This window comes from Seriola aureovittata, chromosome 7 (assembly GCF_021018895.1).
Source record: "Seriola aureovittata isolate HTS-2021-v1 ecotype China chromosome 7, ASM2101889v1, whole genome shotgun sequence".
In the NCBI taxonomy this organism is placed as follows: Eukaryota; Metazoa; Chordata; class Actinopteri; order Carangiformes; family Carangidae; genus Seriola; species Seriola aureovittata.
Window position 1 is genome coordinate 3,567,371 of NC_079370.1, and position 18,451 is coordinate 3,585,821.

The 18,451-nt window shown below is 42.3% G+C and overlaps 1 protein-coding gene across 1 annotated transcript; it reads right to left on the reverse strand.

Annotated features, from left to right (window-relative positions):
* Positions 1-652: 652 nt before the first annotated feature.
* Positions 653-17,216, reverse strand: tmod4 (tropomodulin 4 (muscle)). The gene is made up of 10 exons (XM_056380009.1): positions 17,073-17,216; positions 8,821-8,982; positions 7,712-7,868; positions 6,409-6,528; positions 2,982-3,074; positions 2,690-2,820; positions 2,316-2,423; positions 1,694-1,837; positions 1,327-1,471; positions 653-1,083 (listed from the first exon to the last, which is right to left on the reverse strand). Exons 2-10 carry the CDS (start codon positions 8,920-8,922, stop codon positions 1,061-1,063), a joined length of 1,023 nt encoding a protein of 340 aa, XP_056235984.1. The 5' UTR covers positions 8,923-8,982; positions 17,073-17,216; the 3' UTR covers positions 653-1,060.
* Between the last annotated feature and the right edge of the window lie 1,235 nt (positions 17,217-18,451).

The window sequence follows — 18,451 nt, forward strand, 5'->3', positions numbered from 1 at the left end:
CCTTTGTAACCTTTAACCTTGTTAACATGTCCGTGTTTTTTAATATGATACAAGACATATCATGAGTGAAAAAAACAGACATGACTGAGTATTTCCACCTTGGAACTGTAGTGAACCAATGACAGTCTTGGATTCAAACAGCCAGGGTTTCATACGTCACAAACCTAAGGAACCGGGGAAAGAGTTTTGCATTAGCACAACTGCTAACACTGTGTCAGCCACTGCCAGTTACAAGCTGACAAACAGTTTAGAGAAATAAACGATGCTAACCTTTCTGATACGTCTGCTAGTCTCTGATTTTGGTGCACAACAGATTCCTCCTCTGAGTCTGGGTCAGACTGAGGCTCAGCCATGTGGCTGAGTCTCTCCTAACCACCTTGGTAGCACTGCTCTTTCACCTGTCAACCTAGAGCAAAAGCAGAATTTCTAAATGAAGAAGTAAGCATAGATGTTTTTTTTTTTTGAGGGAATATCATGTTAAACAAAATATTAATCATAACAGAGTATTTTTTACACTTTAAGTTAAATTATTGCTCCGCTGGGAGGTTTTCCCTGGAATCCAGTTTCAGCTGTAGATACTGAAATGTACCAAAGTACGTCTAAATAAGGTGTAGAAACAATAAAATTAAACTTGCCAAACATTTACAAAAAATACTTGAATATATATTTTTATTTAAAGTATTTACAGATTGTTGTCTTCCCATAGATAGCACCACATTGAAAGTGTTTTCATGAATGAAAAAACCTTTTGTTTGGGATGATGTTGGCAATGCTCAAACTAAAAGCACAAAAAAAGACACTTCACATTTTTTGCTTGTGACCTATACATGCCTTTATGATGAATTCAGCAGTCTACAAAAAGCTGGCTGCGGTAAATGAAATGAAATGGTTGGACACGGATGCTTCGTTAGTGGATGCACGCTGACCATGTTTGATTTGGGGGGACTGATTCAGCTCTGGTGCACCACGTTGAGGAAGCTGATACGAGGCCTTCGCTGGCTTGTCTTTGCAGGCTCGGACGTGCCGAACTAGTTGTTCTTCTGTTTGCTCCGTGTTGCTTTCATCTTAATCTCTGCTGGCGGACTGTGAAGACGAGAAAAGATAAACAAAAAAATTATGAAATAATCAGTCAATAATCTGGCATCTTCGCACATCAGTGGCTCTAAATGGGAGCCACTTTTCCACTCACTGTCATTAAGGCTGCTCATTTAAACTGAATTTTACACAGTAATTTTGCTGAATGCAAATATTTCTTCCCATTTCTTCCAGAACTGTACATGTGCATTTAAAACGATTTTCTGAGCATGAAGCCAGAGCGTTTCTCACTCATGTCGTTGTTCCGTGTGATGGCCATGGCGGCTCTGGCGCGGGGACCCTGCTGGGTGAAGTGGTAGCCGAACTTGAGGATGCTGGAGTTGTTCTCCAACATGGAGGCGATCTCCATCTCAACTGAATCTCCCAGCTTCTGCCTCTGTACCGGAGAGGAGGAAAGCACATCATTCACCCCAAAGGACAAGGATGTATTCAATTCTTGCATACTTTATATTATGAAAGTGATTTATTGCTATTAGCGCATGCAAACTACAAGTTTGTCTTCCACCAAGTGCGGGGTTGCCTGTATTAAACTGACGGCACATTATATCTACTGTGAGATGGACAGTAAGTACCACAGTTCTAATTTTGTGTTTCGGACCTGGTTGTCGATCTTGAGCTCCACCAGTGTGGCGTTGTTGGCCATGGCTTTGATGATCGCCATCATGCCATCTGCAGTAATGAAGTTGGATTCGATATTAAGACTCTGCAAGCTGGTGTTCTCCTGCAGCATCTCAGCACATGCCTGAAACACACACACACACACACACACACACACTGAAATCATTTTGTCTACATGCACAATTTAAAAACTAAGCCATCATCACCACCTCTACTGGAACCAGGCTTCAGAAAATATATTGGTTGTTATTTCCCAAACTTCATATCTACCAAGTATCTTCTAAAGAACTGTGTTTATTTTTAACTTGACCACCATGCCTCTAAATATCATCTTTCACAGTTTTTGAGACACCTGTAATCCTTAAATGTAGGTTTTATCGAACCTTTAATCCACTACAGGATTGCTGGGTCGTTAATATATAGTGTATTTCAATAATAAAAATAACTACTACAACATTGTTAATGCAGAGTTACATAAAATATATGTGCTTGCAGTAATAAAAATATATAACACTTATAATTTTTTAATTCCAGAGAAATAAAGTGCATAACATTAGCAATAAATTGTAATTGCTGGCGGTTCAAATGGGCGGCGTACTCACGTAGGCCACAGGGTCGTTGCTGCGGGTCGCGGCGATGCTCAGAGACTCCACGTGAGAGTTTCCCTTCATCGCGTCAAAGATCTCTTTCAGTGTTGGGATGGGAATGTCCTGCAGGAAAGATGAAGAGTCGTCATTTTATATCCTAACTGATCAATACAGCTGATGATTTCAGCCTATTCATTTTGATATCTGTTGTTATAAGGAAGATTATAGTGTAGTGTTGTTACGGCACATGGGTAGAAGATAGATTTGAGAATTCAGTTTCAAGTCCTTGTTTATCTGTATTCTTATGCTGCTGGGGTGCTGGCAAACTGCAAGGACAATAAGGTGTCATTGTTTCTTTGCTCTGTACTGCAGCATCCCATCGGACCGACCTTGATGTTGTTGAGGTTGACTTCCGTCAGGCCGCTGTCGTTGTTGTGGATTCTCTCCAGGGTTTCCTCCACGTTGGTGGTGTTTGGTGGCTCCTCGGGAAAGATCTTGAAAGGATCTGGTTTCACCACACCTGAAGGGGGGACACAACATCACAGCTGAGGCCTCAGAGTAGCACATTAAAAAGTGTTGCGGTAGCTACATATGTAAACAAACTCAGCTTTCTATGACTTTGAATGTTAGCTTCTAAAATATCTTTGCCAGTAAAAAAAAAGAAAAAGATGTAATACGTACTGTTGATGCCCTCTGTGTTGGCGATCGTGCCTGTGGTGCCCAGGGCGTCGTAGTACTGCTTGTTGCTCATCAGCGTGTACATTCCAAGGATAGCTGCAAGTACAAGAAAACAATCACTATGAATACATGTCAGGGCGGCAATCTAGATAAAAATATCTCTGTGATATTTGAATAAGATCATGTGTCCTGGGTTGTGCTCTCGTCGTGTTTGTTTTTACAGTCCCTGCTGTTGGCGTGTCCCCGCACTGATACCCCCAAGACAAATGTGTCGTGCATCGCTGAGTTGGCAAACAAAATGTTTCTGATTTGGATTCCAGCTCTGAGTCCAAAACAAAAGGAGGCACAGTTAGGTGTTCCGTCATCCCTCATGTGTGGCTCTGCTCTGTGCGTCTGTTTGACGAGATAAAGATACTGTTGTCTGAGTTTAGCAGGAAACTCGGTCACTGGCTGTAATCTCACTGTTTCCAGGGGCTGCAGTTGTAATGATATCACATATAAGTTTCAGGATGACAGGGTGGGCCTGTAAGTTTCTCATTGTTGTTGTTGTTGATGAGTCAGTTTTAAATGACCACATACAACTGAAGTCAGAAATCAGACAGCTTTAAGCATGGAAATTCAAAGTTATCATTATGCAGAATGCTGAATTATTTCAGTTACTTGCCAATGCATTTTGAGGATAAAATTGGTCAAGGGCATAGCATTATATTTTAGAATGATATCATATGTATGTAAATAGAACAATATTTCCCTCTGAAAAAGAGTAAGAGAAATTGAAAATACTCAAGTAAAGAAGAAGCACCTTAAAATTGTACTTTATACAGTAACACACACATAATACACTTAGCTATTTTTCAGCAAAATTACCTGCCAGTTAGTGATACATTTTAACTTGTATATATTATATTTGAATTGATTTGGAGGTTAAGTGACGATGTATTGGAAGAAAACACAATACACTAAACTGATAACGTTGATAGTTTTCTCTTGTTCTCCTGCTGTTATTTGTTAATAATGCCAGGAGGGGGCAGACCTGCTGGTTTCTTTTCTTGCTCTTTTTGTAACCTGCCAGCACCAAACTGTGTCACATGCCAACTGCTGTGACAGCGACCCCCCCCCATCCCCCCTCCCCTCCTCACCCATTCCCACCCACCAGCCTCCTGACCCGGTGTGGGGAACCATTGGAAGGGCCTTGTGAGGAGAGGGAGGCCAGGGAGACAGCTGCTTGCTCTGGGGGAGGCGTTATCAGCCGCAAACACCCCCACGTCATCCGGTTTGGCCCTGAGAATAACCCACAGTAGCTTTACAGCACAAACTGGGCTGCAGATAACTAAAAAGCTCAAGATAGCAACGTGTTAATATCATAAATAAAACGTGAAAATTAAGTCTCAGGGGTGACTTGTTGGCCCCACACTCTCTGTGAGCTCATGGAGCGGGGCGGCCAGGCTATTCATCCCCTTTTAGTCTGTTTGCCAAAAAGCTCAAACAAAAGACTGACAGAGGCTAACTGAGGTTTAATCCTCAGCTGGACTCGGTCCAGAGTCTCTCTCTGACAGGCTGATGGAGCCGGACAAACAGGCTCCCTCTGCTCTGTCTTTCCGGATGCCTGCCTGTTTGGTCTGTCACAGGAGTGTGCTCGGGTTTTCACTGTGTTCAAAGTATCACACTCAATAAAGAAAACACTTTTTATGACTCAATTTGACCTTAATATTATCCACCTCAGTGAAGAAAGTATCCACTAACATGATGTTATTTGATCCGAGTCAAGAAATCTTGCACTCCATCTTTCTTTGTGTATTTATTCATTATTTATTTATCAGGAACAATGCACATTAATTGACGTAACTGACCATTTGCTGATCCTGTCCCCAAACGGCAACTGTCCAGGTTTTGATTTCCCCATAGGTGTGCATGGATCTGTAGAGCATTACTCTGCATTTAAAATATTTGGTGGGTGGCATCTTGTTTTTTAACCTTTATAAATTCAAAAACACAAATTTTTTTCAGCTCAAATGTGTCCCGGAGAGCAAAATAAATCCAGCCACATGCTGGTTTTCTTCTGACCCAGTGTACACTTTGTTCCACGGCCCGAAACTGGCCCATATACAGCATGATCGTCAGATGCTACTTCCACATCCGCACCAATTCTGGCGCACATACAGAAAATCTTCGAGCTGTCAGCCAATAGTGGACACCCGGAAGTATATAGCAGCCACAGTCCGCCTACATGTGGAAGTATATGGGCCGGACTCGAGCCAAAGACCCAGATATATATGTGGCTAGAAGGCTAGCTAGGCTTAGCCTCAGTCTTTTAGCCTGATGTCATTTGTGTAGCCCTGAAGTGCATATTTAAGATCCCATTAACAAGATTCTCATTCTAAAACAAGTTGAAAATATTAGTAAGACAACTGGAGACAAATATTTCCACCCAATAATTGTTGGGTTAGCAATCGTTAACGCTTTTAGCGTTTATCTCCAGCTGACAAACCCTGCTAGCGACAGCTGTCACTTCAGATGGCAAAATCTTTTCTCTACCGTTGCCTGAAATCAAGGACCCATTGTTTCATAAATTACCAAGAATATGGAGCGGTGAATCTCATTATCATTACCGTTATGTAAACTGCCATACGTGCCATGTGAGAATGGAAAACTTGTTAGCCATAGTAAGGGTTACAGGGTTAGCCAAGTGGCTAATTGTCATATGCAGGCCAGTCAGTTACCATAGTTTCCCTTTATTTTGTTATAGCTACTACTACTTTATGACAATAATTTACAGTATATTGATAAAACATGTTGATATCCAGTTGATTTTAAGCTTCAGGGCTCAGTAACTTCCCACTTGTCTGTGTTAAAGAGATATAGTATCTTTGCCCCCACCATTCACATGTCCACTCCACCCTTCTGTTGGTGGCCTGGGGGCCAGGCTTATTTATTTCTGTGCTGCTGAGTGTGGGGAATTGGACCCCATCGCATGTCTGGCCATGTCTGTTAGCCTTGGACCACTGGGCTGCCTCAGTGTTCAGAGGAAGGAGTATGAAGCAGCAGCAGAGAGATAACTAGGTCTGTATAATAGAACTATGTGGGTCAGAGTCACTGTGATGAAAACACTGAGGTCACACTATGCTGTGTGTGTGTGTCATACCACGTTAATAAGCACTTGCTGCTGGGAAACAGCATGATCAGACCTTTTTTCACAGCAGACATTTTTCAGAAAAGTGCAGGTGTAATTGATAATATTAAGTATACGCTGAGTTTAGGTGAGCTAGCAACTTTTCCTGCTTGACAAATCAAAATTTCTGCTGTAAAAAAAAAAAGACAACTAGTCTTCAGATATAAAGGAGGTGAGATACTGGTTTGTTGCTTCAGGCTGCCACTACTCGTATTAATAGCTAAGTAAGAGTAGAAGTTATAGTAATAGTGTTTGTCTAACCTGCAATATCACACATCTCGGCATCAGTGGCGTTTTTCAGAGCCTCCTCCAGCTCCGGCTCCAGCATCACCTGCTCGTGTTCAGGGATCTCCGCTGCTTTCTTGGGCACAAAGGCCTTTCCTGCAGGTGGACAAAGAATAGAAGTGTTTATATAGAGTCTATGGTTAAGAGATGAAAACAGGAAAGAAAGACCGGACAACAATAAGAAATGAGACAGAGGTTTTGGAAATAGATGGCAGATGGAAGAAAAAGGAAAAGGAGTAAATAGCTAGTGAGAGTTGAGTAGGTGGAGAAACAGAAAGGGATCGGAATAAATGAATACGAGAAGGAGTCAGAATGTGCGTAAGAGTTCCCACAGTATCGTTTGCCTGATCATATTAGTCCACAAACCAAATTGCCCGACGTTAATGGGGTTCTGCAGACTGAATGTCTCAAACTGTAAATTTGTCTCTGTTTTGGTAAAAGCTCTGTTCAGATCATGTTTCCGAAAACATGAGTAAGCCAGGGCTTATCACAGATTCACAGACCAGGTCTAATAAACCCAGTTTTCCAGTGGAGCATACGTTCTGATTTCCCATCTTTCTTTCTTTTTTTTTTTCCTACTGCTCATTCATTGTTGTGAATCTGTGAAGAATGACTACTGTATTCCTGGTTTTCCATTTGTTAGATGTTTTGTACAGGAACTACTGCACAAATATTCTCAGCCAAGTCATTTCCCGGTGTAGGTCTGGACGTGTCAGCCTTTGGGACTACGATGAAAATGGCCCTGAAACTCAGTGAGCCGCAAAAATACCCACACAGACCTGAAAGTAAGAGCCCGAGCTGCTGTGCAGTGGTGCATCACAAAGTACAATACAGTACAGCTGTCTGAGGGAGAGGGAAAAATGTCTATGGAGATTGAAGACTTGTATGAACTGTGGGAAAAGACCCACTGATCCATTATATCCAGTATATATATATATGGTAATTCTATCATTAGACCTCTGCTGATGTCTTACAGTGCAAATCCTATGAGGTCTGTGCACAAACACTGAGGGGGATATGTTCTCTCCTCATGGGGTCATGTGATGGAGACACTGGTTAGAAACATTTACCTTCGATATCTGATTGTGTGCAATTAGAAAAATTAATTTCCTTGATTTCATGTCCACTAGTCTGCAGACATGCAAACACGTTAACAGGACAAGAATTATTATAAAGATCTTTTTCTTTTCTTAAACAAACTCAAAGGTCACACTGTATGTCAAAGTTAAATGAGTTACATGTGCGGTGTTTAGTGTAAATGTAAATCTGGAGCCCCCACCTTTCTTCTCTCCAGTGAAGGGCACCAGGTCCTCCCTGTCCTGGTGCTCGATGGCCTGCTTCTCCAGGTGCTGCATCAGGGCGTCACGGTCAAACGGCCCCGTCGGGGTCTTCTTCGTCTGGTCACGCTGCCGGAAGCCAGCTGGCAGCATGGCATTCTGGGAGAACAGGAGGTCAAATGTTATGTTGATGTGGCATTAGGACCAGAGAACAGACAGTGAAGAATCACTGCTTAAGCGTCTGAATGGATAAAATCAGAGAAGAGTAGAACAGCAAAGTTTTACACAAGTTCCCTTAGAAATAATTTACTTTAGTTAAATTGCATTGACATGGTTCTGCAGCATGTTTTAACTATGTACACAGGTCATTTGCAAACTGTATCTGTGGTTTTTCACTTTGTGATGCCATAAAATTTACAATATGCATCACCAATTTTCTTTTTTGAACACGATGATGGATGATCATATGCACAGGAGGCCTGAGAGTCATTTTCATTCCAACCAGCAACCATGGCGGTGGTAATAAAATCCTCCCTGATTGCCACGATTTTCCATCCCTGCAGCGAAGTCATAAAGTGCCTCCTTGCATCATGAAGTGTGTTCCCCAGTGCAGAGCAGCGGGAAACTGTTGGTGCACTCTGGGAAGGACTTTTAAATTTACAATGAAAACTGAGAGGAAAATGAAACAATCATGTCACTAAGGCCTGATGGTGTGCGATAACAACAAATGTCCTTTAGCTGTTTGAGTTTATAATTTCAAATCAAAGCTTGTACATGTTCAGTGTCTTATTATTTTAAATTCAGTAAAGTTTTTAATGGGCAAAATGTCCTTCCAGTGGTTGTGAGGGCTGGTTGCCGTCATGGCAACACAACGTGCTCAAGCAGAACCACATACACCTCATATCTCTTTGATATCCTGTATCCTGCAGGCCTCTGATGGGTAACGAGCTACACCTGGTGTCAGGTAGATGAAGAACACACTGATTGAGCACCTGTGGGAACAGAGACCTGCAGGGCCTGTGGACTTCAGGCACCAGATCTGACTTGATTGATTTGGAGGAAGTGATCAGAAGCCAATCACCCGGTAAGTTAAGACAAACTGGGTCCCTACCTCAGGGTCCATCTCCTGCAGCTCATACTCCAGCTGATCCAGCTCCTCAGCACTGAGGCCCTTGAGGATGGCATCCTCGTCGATGTCCCTGGGGTCCGACATGGCTCCTGAGGCTCCGGCTCACACACACACACACTCACTCATACACACCGCTGCACACCCCTAGGTGAGAGGAAGAGGAGAGGAGAGGGGGGGTCACAATGAGTTTTTTTATGGTCTCTTGTGTCCTTGGTGTCATGTTGAAAATATCCCTGCTCATTCACAGCTGAGTCTGAACCCCAACCTCTGTTTATGCTCTTACCAAGAAGTTAAGTGTAAATCAAGTTGACTGAAATATTTTTATGTCTCCATGCCAACGACAGCCGTGGTCGGAGGCACCCATCCAATTCTAATGAAGATGATACCTTGGACTACGACATTCACTTGGACTCAAGGATGAAGTGATTTGATTTTGATGGTAAAAGGTCAAGGGTCACGTTCACTGTGCCCTCACGTCCTTCCCCATTCTTGTGAACCCGATTACATCCCTCCTTGAGGGATTTTCATTATATCTGGTGCAAAAATCCACTCAAGGGTCAACTGAGTAGAATTTGGTGGCCAAAGGTCAAAGGTCAAAGTCACCGTGACCTCACAAAAAATGTTTTTTTCTGATAGCGCAAGAATTCATACGCAAATGATGACAAAATACACTTAATACCTTTTATGAAACACTTCACTGATCATTGTTGGGAACGCAATATCTTGATAACACCTTGAAGGATGGCCTGAATGGATTTCGAGGTCAAGGTCAAAGGTCAAGGTGACCTCAAAAAACACGTTTTTGCCCAGTTTTTGCCTAGTACTGTATTGTATCGTTGTATAATATGTTTCACGTCATTTTGTAAGGGTATCGTGTAATAATGTACACAAAATGAGTAAATGATAAGGCGCTCAGTCCTTATCCAGTCCATGGAGCCCTGTCAGGGACCACGGGGGGTCCCCTGCCCAACTGTCCTTGCCAAACAATGCCATGATCTTCAATGAGCTTATCAGCTGCCCTCTCCAGAGCGCTTCAATAATGTGACAATGATAATAATAGTTGCATTTCCAATAATAAAGGTGCAGTACTCAGGAGGCCAGAGTATGCTGCAGCAGCCTCCAGGGCACGGCCTTACGTAAGCTTAATTTTCACCTTAAAACACATGAGAGGTGAACAACCGCCAGCACTGATGCCCTGCAGTCTGAGAGGCGAAGAGGCAGAGCGAGGCAGATGAGCGAAGAAAGTGAAAAAGTGAGAGAGATCGAGGTCTTTGTAATTCTAAACCCTTAGCTCACCACACTAAGAATAGCAGGATGGAGAGAGGAGAGGGGTGGAAAGTGCAATCCCTTATTTATCATCGACAGACATTCGTCCTTACAGTAGTGGACCCGCCCGAAAAACATATCTGCACCCAGTGACGAGTAGCCACACACGAAAAATACATAACGGCAAACACAAAGCGCTCTCTGATACAGCAAAGAGCAGCAAGTTCAAACTGCACAGCGCTCAAACTAGGAAATACCACAATGATAACATACATATACCCCTGGGTCAAAGTATGAGTAATGCAGCTATCAGGTTTGTGAGGTCCAATGTTTTCATTTTCAGTCCAAATTTCATCCCAACTTGGCCAGAGAAGAAAACCCATCACAGCTCAGGTCACAGATGTGGTTTCATTCAGCCAGTCTGCTTGTATGTCAGTAAGCATTAACATCTGTGATCTGTGATGGCAACAAGAGTTCAAGTATCGTACAGCGGGCAGCTTTCCGCTTCAGTATATGATCATGTTTGTGCTCAGGGATGAAATTAAAGGGACCATTGATAGAAAAATACAACTTTACACCACCAGCAACAACAACCTGACAATTTGCAGGCAGAGGCACAGAGATTCAATGGAAACAAACTTGCTTACAAGCTAAGGACAGCTGACTAGCTAACAGGCTAGCTATTACCAGGGCACTTTTCTGGACCCTCTGTGTAGGTAAAGCAAGGCAAGTTTATTTTTGTAGCACATTTCATACACAAAGGTAATTCAAAGTGCCTTACATAATGCACTAACAACACTCGAATGGCACAGAGTAGAGCGCAAACCTCCGCTGAGGCCAAACAACCCTACACGTCGCTGGGATCCACATTATTATCTGGATCTGCACCAAACTGTACAAACTCATAGATGCAGACACCATTTATATGTCTGATCTTTTAAAGTAACATCCAAACATTATTTTCTGAGATATTGATCTTGCAATGATTAGGAAAGTGATAAAAAAAAGTTTTAAAAATCCTGGATCTGCCATGTTACCGGATCAGCACCAAAATTTTATGGCTTCTTCTCTGACCCATCCTGCAGTGCTCCATCGGACCTCCGCCAAATCATCCAGATCTGCCTCAAAACTGTTTCATACAAATATAGTTTATAATTAAATGATCTGTCTGGACTTTTCTAAATAATCTCTGTGTACGTAGACGGCAAAACAACAGCAGCAACTTTTTTGTTTGTGCGCTGTAACTTTGCGTCTGTGGTGTCAGTGGATGAAATACAAAGTCATGGTCCTGACAAGCCACAGCCAAATTATCAGGTTTCCTTGACAACAGGACAGAAGCTCAGTCGCCATGGAAATGGAACTGGACAGTTGTGTACACAATTACTCCAGGTTAATGTTATGGGACAGGCTGTGTATTCTGTTCTATTCTATGCTGCTGTGTATCTTGCATTGTTTTGCTCCAGTGACACACAAACTGTGACCATAACCTGGTCTTTCTCAAGGCAACGCCTGTTCACTGATCACATTACATGTTATTAGAGCTGACTGACACACACACACACACACACACACACACACACACACACACACACACCTTGTGACTGCCTGTATCTGCACACACAAACCATATGGCTGGTGAAACGATAACTGCCGAGAATCAGAGAATGCCAGCTTTGTGTGTGTGCGTGTGTGTGTGTGTGCGTGTGCGTGTGTGTGCGTGTGTGTGCATGCATGTGTGTGTGCGTGTGCGTGTGTGTGCGTGTGTGTGTGTGTGTGCGTGTGTGTGTGTGTGTGTTTCAGGAAAACTTTAACTTTTTTGTATACAAATGTAAAGCCTATTATTGGTATTTCAACAAACATAACGTCACATTTACTCGTTAGAAATTTAGGTTAGAAATCAACAAATACACACATCCCCAACCGACACACACCAACACACTACAGGACACACATTTAGACGAGAATATGAGCAGAAAACCCTGTGAAAATGTTTTAATGTTCAAACTTGACATCTTGAGTCACATTAGCTAAAAATAATGAATCCCTGTGTCCAGGCTCCTTCAACCTCTATTTACTCCATGCGTTTCAAACAGTGCACCAGCTCCTATGAACCACACACATGCAAAGCTTAACGGGGACATAAAAAGAGCTGCAGGCTCTGCAGACCTCTTCTGTAGAGAAATTAAAAGTCTAAAAACACTCCTGTTAAAACCTGCTTCTGGGTCCCCGGGTGCCACTAGCTGCTGCTCACTGAGGCCGTGTGGCTCTAATGCGTAAAGCCAGTGACACAAACAGGGGATCACACAGCTGAGTGTCGAGCAAGATGGAGGAGATCTAAAAGGATGAGGGGGAAGGAGGCTGCAGCTCAAAAGGACCAGGTGGAGGATGAATCCACCTAAACTCACTTTTTATCAGGGATAAAAGGTTTTACTTGCCTTTAAAACCCACAAGCTAAAAAACAGCCTTTGAATCTTGACAGTTTGACTTACACCACGGCCTCATGAAATGATACGATGCTGTAATATTATAAAAGCTGCATTTTTATAAAACTACAAGCATCCTCACTGCTTGAGGAGTCGTTGAGGAGTGAATCCTGCTGCAGTTCAGTCGTGTAATTGATATGAAAACAGTGTATTTGTAAAAGGTGCTAAACAATGATGAACACTCAATTGAATTATTGTAGAAGATAAGAAGATAAGTTTGTGGTCTTAAGAACGAAAAACCATCTCAATGGTGGGTCCAGGTGGGAGGGGCGCAGGGCGTGGCTGAGACCGGTAACTGCTTTGTTGTGACATCACAAAGTAACAGAAGTCCTGACGGCTGGTTTTAAGACTGAGTTTCTGAATACAGTCTGTGTGCATTTCTCTGTGGACTGAGGCTTTGATACTTTCACAGTATTAATATAGAACCTAGACCTGATCTATAATCACACAACACATGGAAGTCTCACTTTACACAGTAAGGGACCTTTAAACTCTTAAGTTAATAGTTCAATTCTGATTTTTATAAATTACAAATACTTCATTGTCATTTCATTTTAAGGCAGTTCTCTATCCTAAATCTCACATATATTGGCATGAAAATTATGACAGTATTAGACAGAACTACTGTATCAGATGTAGAGAGCTGCCTGTGACTTAAGGAGTGAATGTGACCCAGGGCTCCTTCCAAACAAGGCTCATGTGATTTGCCAGCAGTGAAGCCTTTGAGCCTCGCTTATTGTTGAGTTAAATACATGGCTGTTTTCTGATACTTGAGCTAAGAGCGACGGCTCAGACAACTGGATACCACCAGCCTGCTAGTTAAGGAACTGGACATCATAATAATTTTTCATACTATAGTGTATAGTTTTAGAAAAATCATATTGACTTTGGTTTTTTACATCTCCTCTTCAAGTATTGTACAGAAAAGCAGAATTTCAGATTATTGGTTGTCAGCGGTAAAATATAAAGTAGTTAAAATAGAAACAGCCAGGCCCAATGCTGTGTTTTCATTTGCTCTGACATTTAATTTGGCACGTTCCACGTTCCACCTCCGACCACACTGGATACCCACTGGACGTTTGTGAATGTGCATCTGTCCCCAGCAGTCCCAGCGGGAGTTTCTATATGATCCAAAACAAGCTGGGAGTGGAGCAGAGCGGTGGCTGTCACCTGCCGCTGCCAGCTGGCCCCGGACGATTCTTTTTCCAGCTTGAATCTCAACCATGCCCTGCACCTGCAGCTGCTGTCTTTATGAGCCGAGCCTGGTCATAAATGTACATCCACGTTTTCTCACTGTGGTTTGATTGATGACAGCTGCCATGTATTGTCTCTATAGCACTTTGACTATGTTCGGACTTCAACTGAGTGTGACCGGTCTAATTTTTCCCTCTTATGTGACACAGGTCTAATGTCCTCTATATAATGTCATCACCAAGAAGGTTTAGTTTTTCAGTTCTGACATGGAACAAACAACTTCTTCACAACTCAGAACAGAATTTCTCATCAGTTCCCCAACAGTAAGTAAAAATTTTTGACGTTCTCCTGAGACAACTGTGATAATTACAACTATCTAATTTGGAACAACGAGGCACAAGAAGGGACAAACTAATTTAGATTTAATTAAAACCCTAAATTAAAACCAGAGGGCTCATTATGTAACTAAAATGGATTTTAAAAAAAGTTGGGAAAATTAACACAGAACACAGGAGAGACTTATATTTTAGTCAGCAGTGAGTGGGAGTTTTGTATGTACAAAAATTCATATCAGGAGAAGAAGAAATCCAGTCACTACTACAACATCTGAAACAGGGCTGCAACTCAGGTGTCATCATCCAATCCAATCACTTATTTCGTCTGAACAACCAAAACAACACGAGAACTAAAACTCAACTTTGTCCAGACCCATGACTTGGAACTGGATCAAAAGCCGATTATCAGGCAAATCAAAGTCACAGATCGACGCCCGTACAGCTGTGCTCACTTATGTTTCATCACTGCTCTGCGCAGGTCATGTGCACACTGTGCTTCATAAACATTTTCTCTTAGTTTTGTTGCACCTGTTGGCCTGGACACCTCGGAGGAACTTGCATCAAAAATCCCTCCCTACTTAATGACCTCTACCATTTTACCCACCACCATTTTATTTGAGTGTAAAACATATGTCTTATTTACAGCTGTGCCCTCAGATAAATGAAAGAGCGGCATCTATTGTCTGTACAACTACTCTCTGCTCACAATCCCACGATGTGTGATTTGATACCGATGCAAAAATGACCACGATTGATACGCATCTGAAATCTCAGCCTACCGCTCACTACAGCCTGACTTCCTGAGTGTCTATCATACAGGAAGTAGAGACAGTGAACTGGAACACACCTAGACACTGGACCTGAGCAGGTTAACCAGAATAACTGAAAACACCTGTGTGGCTTGAGTTTGGAAGTTGATCTCCTGATGTTTGCAGGTCGACAGATTAAAGGTGCGGTCACATTAGTCTTTCACTGAATGAAATTTAACGTCATGTTTTCGATTGTGGCTAATAGATAAATACTGATCCCTACAGTTTGTTGCACTATAAACATTATAATCTAATCTAATCTGATGCTATTGGCCGACTGAGCCCATCCCTTCAGTCAAAGCTGAACAAAGGTGAACTCTGACCTGTGAGTCCACGGGAACAGGGTGGGGATCGAACCAAAACAGGAAACACATGCTTGAATTTGTTCAGGGCTTTTGTATTTGTATGTGTAGGAGGGGAAGTGTAATGTGACCGTACCTTATCTGTCCATCTATGCATCATCAAACAATTACAGTTAACATGACAGAATATCACATGGAGCAAATGTTTTTTGGAGAGGCAGCTGCGCCCATCTCCAACCATCTGCTGAGTTTGTGCAAGTGTGTGCACGAACACTTTGGTCACAGTATTTATGGCGTCATTTGAAGAAGACACTAACGGTAGCTTCTTTATTGTGTAGCAGTGTTTCTAAAAAAAAAAAAAAAGAAAAAGGGAGAGGGGGGGATTAATTTGTAGATAGATGCAGTAAAACCATGATTCACTGCATGTGAGCTCGTACAATTTCTTATTGTCCTTAACGGGCAGGAGCTCCAGTAACTCCATTTAAAAAAAAAAAAGTGCTGCTCTGAGGCAAACAGCAGAGGAGTTACTGCGTGTTTTATAAGTCAAAGACCATTACAAGGGTTTAGATTTCACAGTGACAAAGGTTATACTCTCATAAATGCTCCAAAATGATTTACACTCCGCTTCTGTGCCGGAGTGTTTGTTTTTACTGGGGCAGAAAATAAACTCTGAAGTCATTTCTCTTAGTTTTACAGTTTTTTCTTAATTCTATAAAGACCTCGTTTCTTTTTCTTTTTTTCTTTCTGTAACAGTAGCAGGGTTGGAGAGGCTTTTTAAATGAGCAGGCAGCGAGTTGCCATCCTGCCACCGACAGCTCAGAAGATTTGTCGCCATCCGCGGGTCATCTTCTCCACGTCTTACCGCCCAAGTGTAACATTCCAAATCAGCCCTCTGCTTAATTTTAGCTTCACAAGTCAGCTCCTTCCAGCTGCCTGAGTCCAACCCGGCTTGGGTTGCTCCTTGAGACTTTACTGGAGCGACATTTTGAAGCTCTGAGAACAACTTGGTTGCGTGGGTTTCACTCCAAAACAGAAGCTTTTATTAAAACAGTGCCAGTTTGCAGCTGTTGCAGAATTTCAAAAAAGAAGCAACAAGTGGAAAAAGCTTGTCCTGACACACAGACGCTGCAGCTGAGCTATACATTTGCAGTAAGGTCACATCTATGTGAAAAGCAAAGGCCCTCACTTTATCGTTTAGCACAATTAAGCCCCATTGAGACCCCAGAAGACAATTTGATCGTGTGACAGATACGAATGTCAGACAGTCATGTTCCAACTTAACCCACTTTCCTGGTTTCCAAACTGTACAATCCCCCTGAGACAACATCTCCGAATCCCCTGTGACGAATTCAGTGCAGAGCGACGGGCAGCTAATGGACGGCTTAACCCCTCAACATGCCACAATGATGGCTTCATGAGAGTGACAGTATTTCAGTTTTCAGCGGACCCCCCCTGCAGAGCCCCCCCCCCCCAAAAGCTGACACGAGTTCAAACTCTTCAAATAAAATAAAATGCATCTGCTCAGAAACATCTGATTTCTGGAAAACAATTCACATTCGTCCTGTTCCACAACTCAAGAATCTCACATTCACACAAGAGGCTTTGGTTTAACTAAGCCCCCCACACACACACACACACACACACACACACCCTTCCTTATCAAAGAGGCAACCCAGAGGGAGAGATTAAAGTTGGGATCACCCCAACATGCCACAAGGATCCCCCCCAAAAAAACGCACACACACACACACACACACACACACACACACACACACACACACACACACACACACACACACACACACACAGAACAACAGAGACAGGAGGAAGCAGCCTCACACCTACCTTCACAGAAGCGCAGTACTGAAGCCCCTCGGCAAGGCAGCGCCTGCAGATAGAAACCAGAGAAAGTTGTTTCTCTTTTTTCTTTACCCCCCCCCTTCCTCCTCCTCCTCCTCCTCCTCTTCTCTCCGACTCTCTGAACACCCCCCACCCACCCACTCCTCTCTTTCTCTCTTGCGTCAGGCTTCAGGGCTGCTCTGCTGAGACAGGCATACTGATGGCACTTTGAGAAGTCAGCATTTTATTATTTTGGCTGTGAGAGAGGGGGCGGGGGAGGTATAGAGAGACAGTGAAAAAAAAGGGGGGGGGGAGTGGGGCATGAACTCATATGCTCATCAGTCATTCAATTAAAACTGAGAGGGATCAGACAGAAAGAGAAGTGCTGACATCTAGTGGTTTGACTTGAAATGCACTTTCAACAATGACCCCGAAACTCTCTGCACCTCTGTTACTTTATCTGTTACTTTATCTATATTATATATATGTATTTTATTTGTATTTATTTATCATATTTCATCTCTTTTATTGTAAATTTCACGATAATTGGCTTTAATGTAAAACCTTTCATACATGGTTTGTGCTATATCCCATTCAGAAATATAATATATCACACAGTATACTGTATGTCCCTATATCAAGACTGATGCTGTAAAAATAATAGATTTTCATTTCATTTGTATTTTTATTTGATATGTACATATATATCATACAGACATTCATATTACATTTGCGTATGGGTACAGAAATCAAGTCTAATATTATCACTATTTTACATTTTTTAACTTTCATCTTAATAAAAACAAAGGTCGTAGACACAGCAGGTTGCCCATTTATCTGTAGTAATGGACAACGGGGGAATTATCTAAGGAACTTACAGACAGAAGTATTGAATTTGAATCTTGAATTGATGTTTGACAACAGGTAGCAGGGGATTTTCATATTAAGTGTAATATTAAGAATGTGCCCTATGACTGTGTTTAATGTGAAAGGCGGGTGTTCAGAGTGACAACTCAATTAACTCAATGACCCAGCAGCTCTTTTCAACTCTTTTCAACTTTTAGCTCATAGTTTTTTATTTGTCTATTTGTTTTCTGTAACCCAGCTCTGATAAAGCTGCTGTACATGCTTCCTACCCGCCCAGTACATCAGACAGCAGACACACACTTTGTGACTAGCTGATGGAGAAACTGAAGGATTTAGCAGCTGAAGATATTTAGCAGGTATTTTTCACAGAAGTTAGTGAAGACCCAAAGCAAAGCTGAAAGCAGAGTGAATGTTGGACTTACATTGGTCAGGTGGACAAAAGGACGACTTCAGATGAGTGCTGATGCTGCTTTGTAGTTGCTGGACATGTGAAATCAGCAGCTAACACAGCAGCCATA

Bases quoted from the DNA above. Each gene is read 5' to 3' on its own strand.
- tmod4 (XM_056380009.1), bottom strand. From the start codon at position 8,922: ATGTCGGACCCCAGGGACATCGACGAGGATGCCATCCTCAAGGGCCTC. The intron at 1,838-2,315 runs GTGAGTACGCCG...TGTGTGTTTCAG, and splicing joins GCAACGACCCTGTGGCCTAC to GCATGTGCTGAGATGCTGCA. The intron at 1,084-1,326 runs GTGAGAAACGCT...TCGTCTTCACAG, and splicing joins CACACGGAACAACGACATGA to TCCGCCAGCAGAGATTAAGA.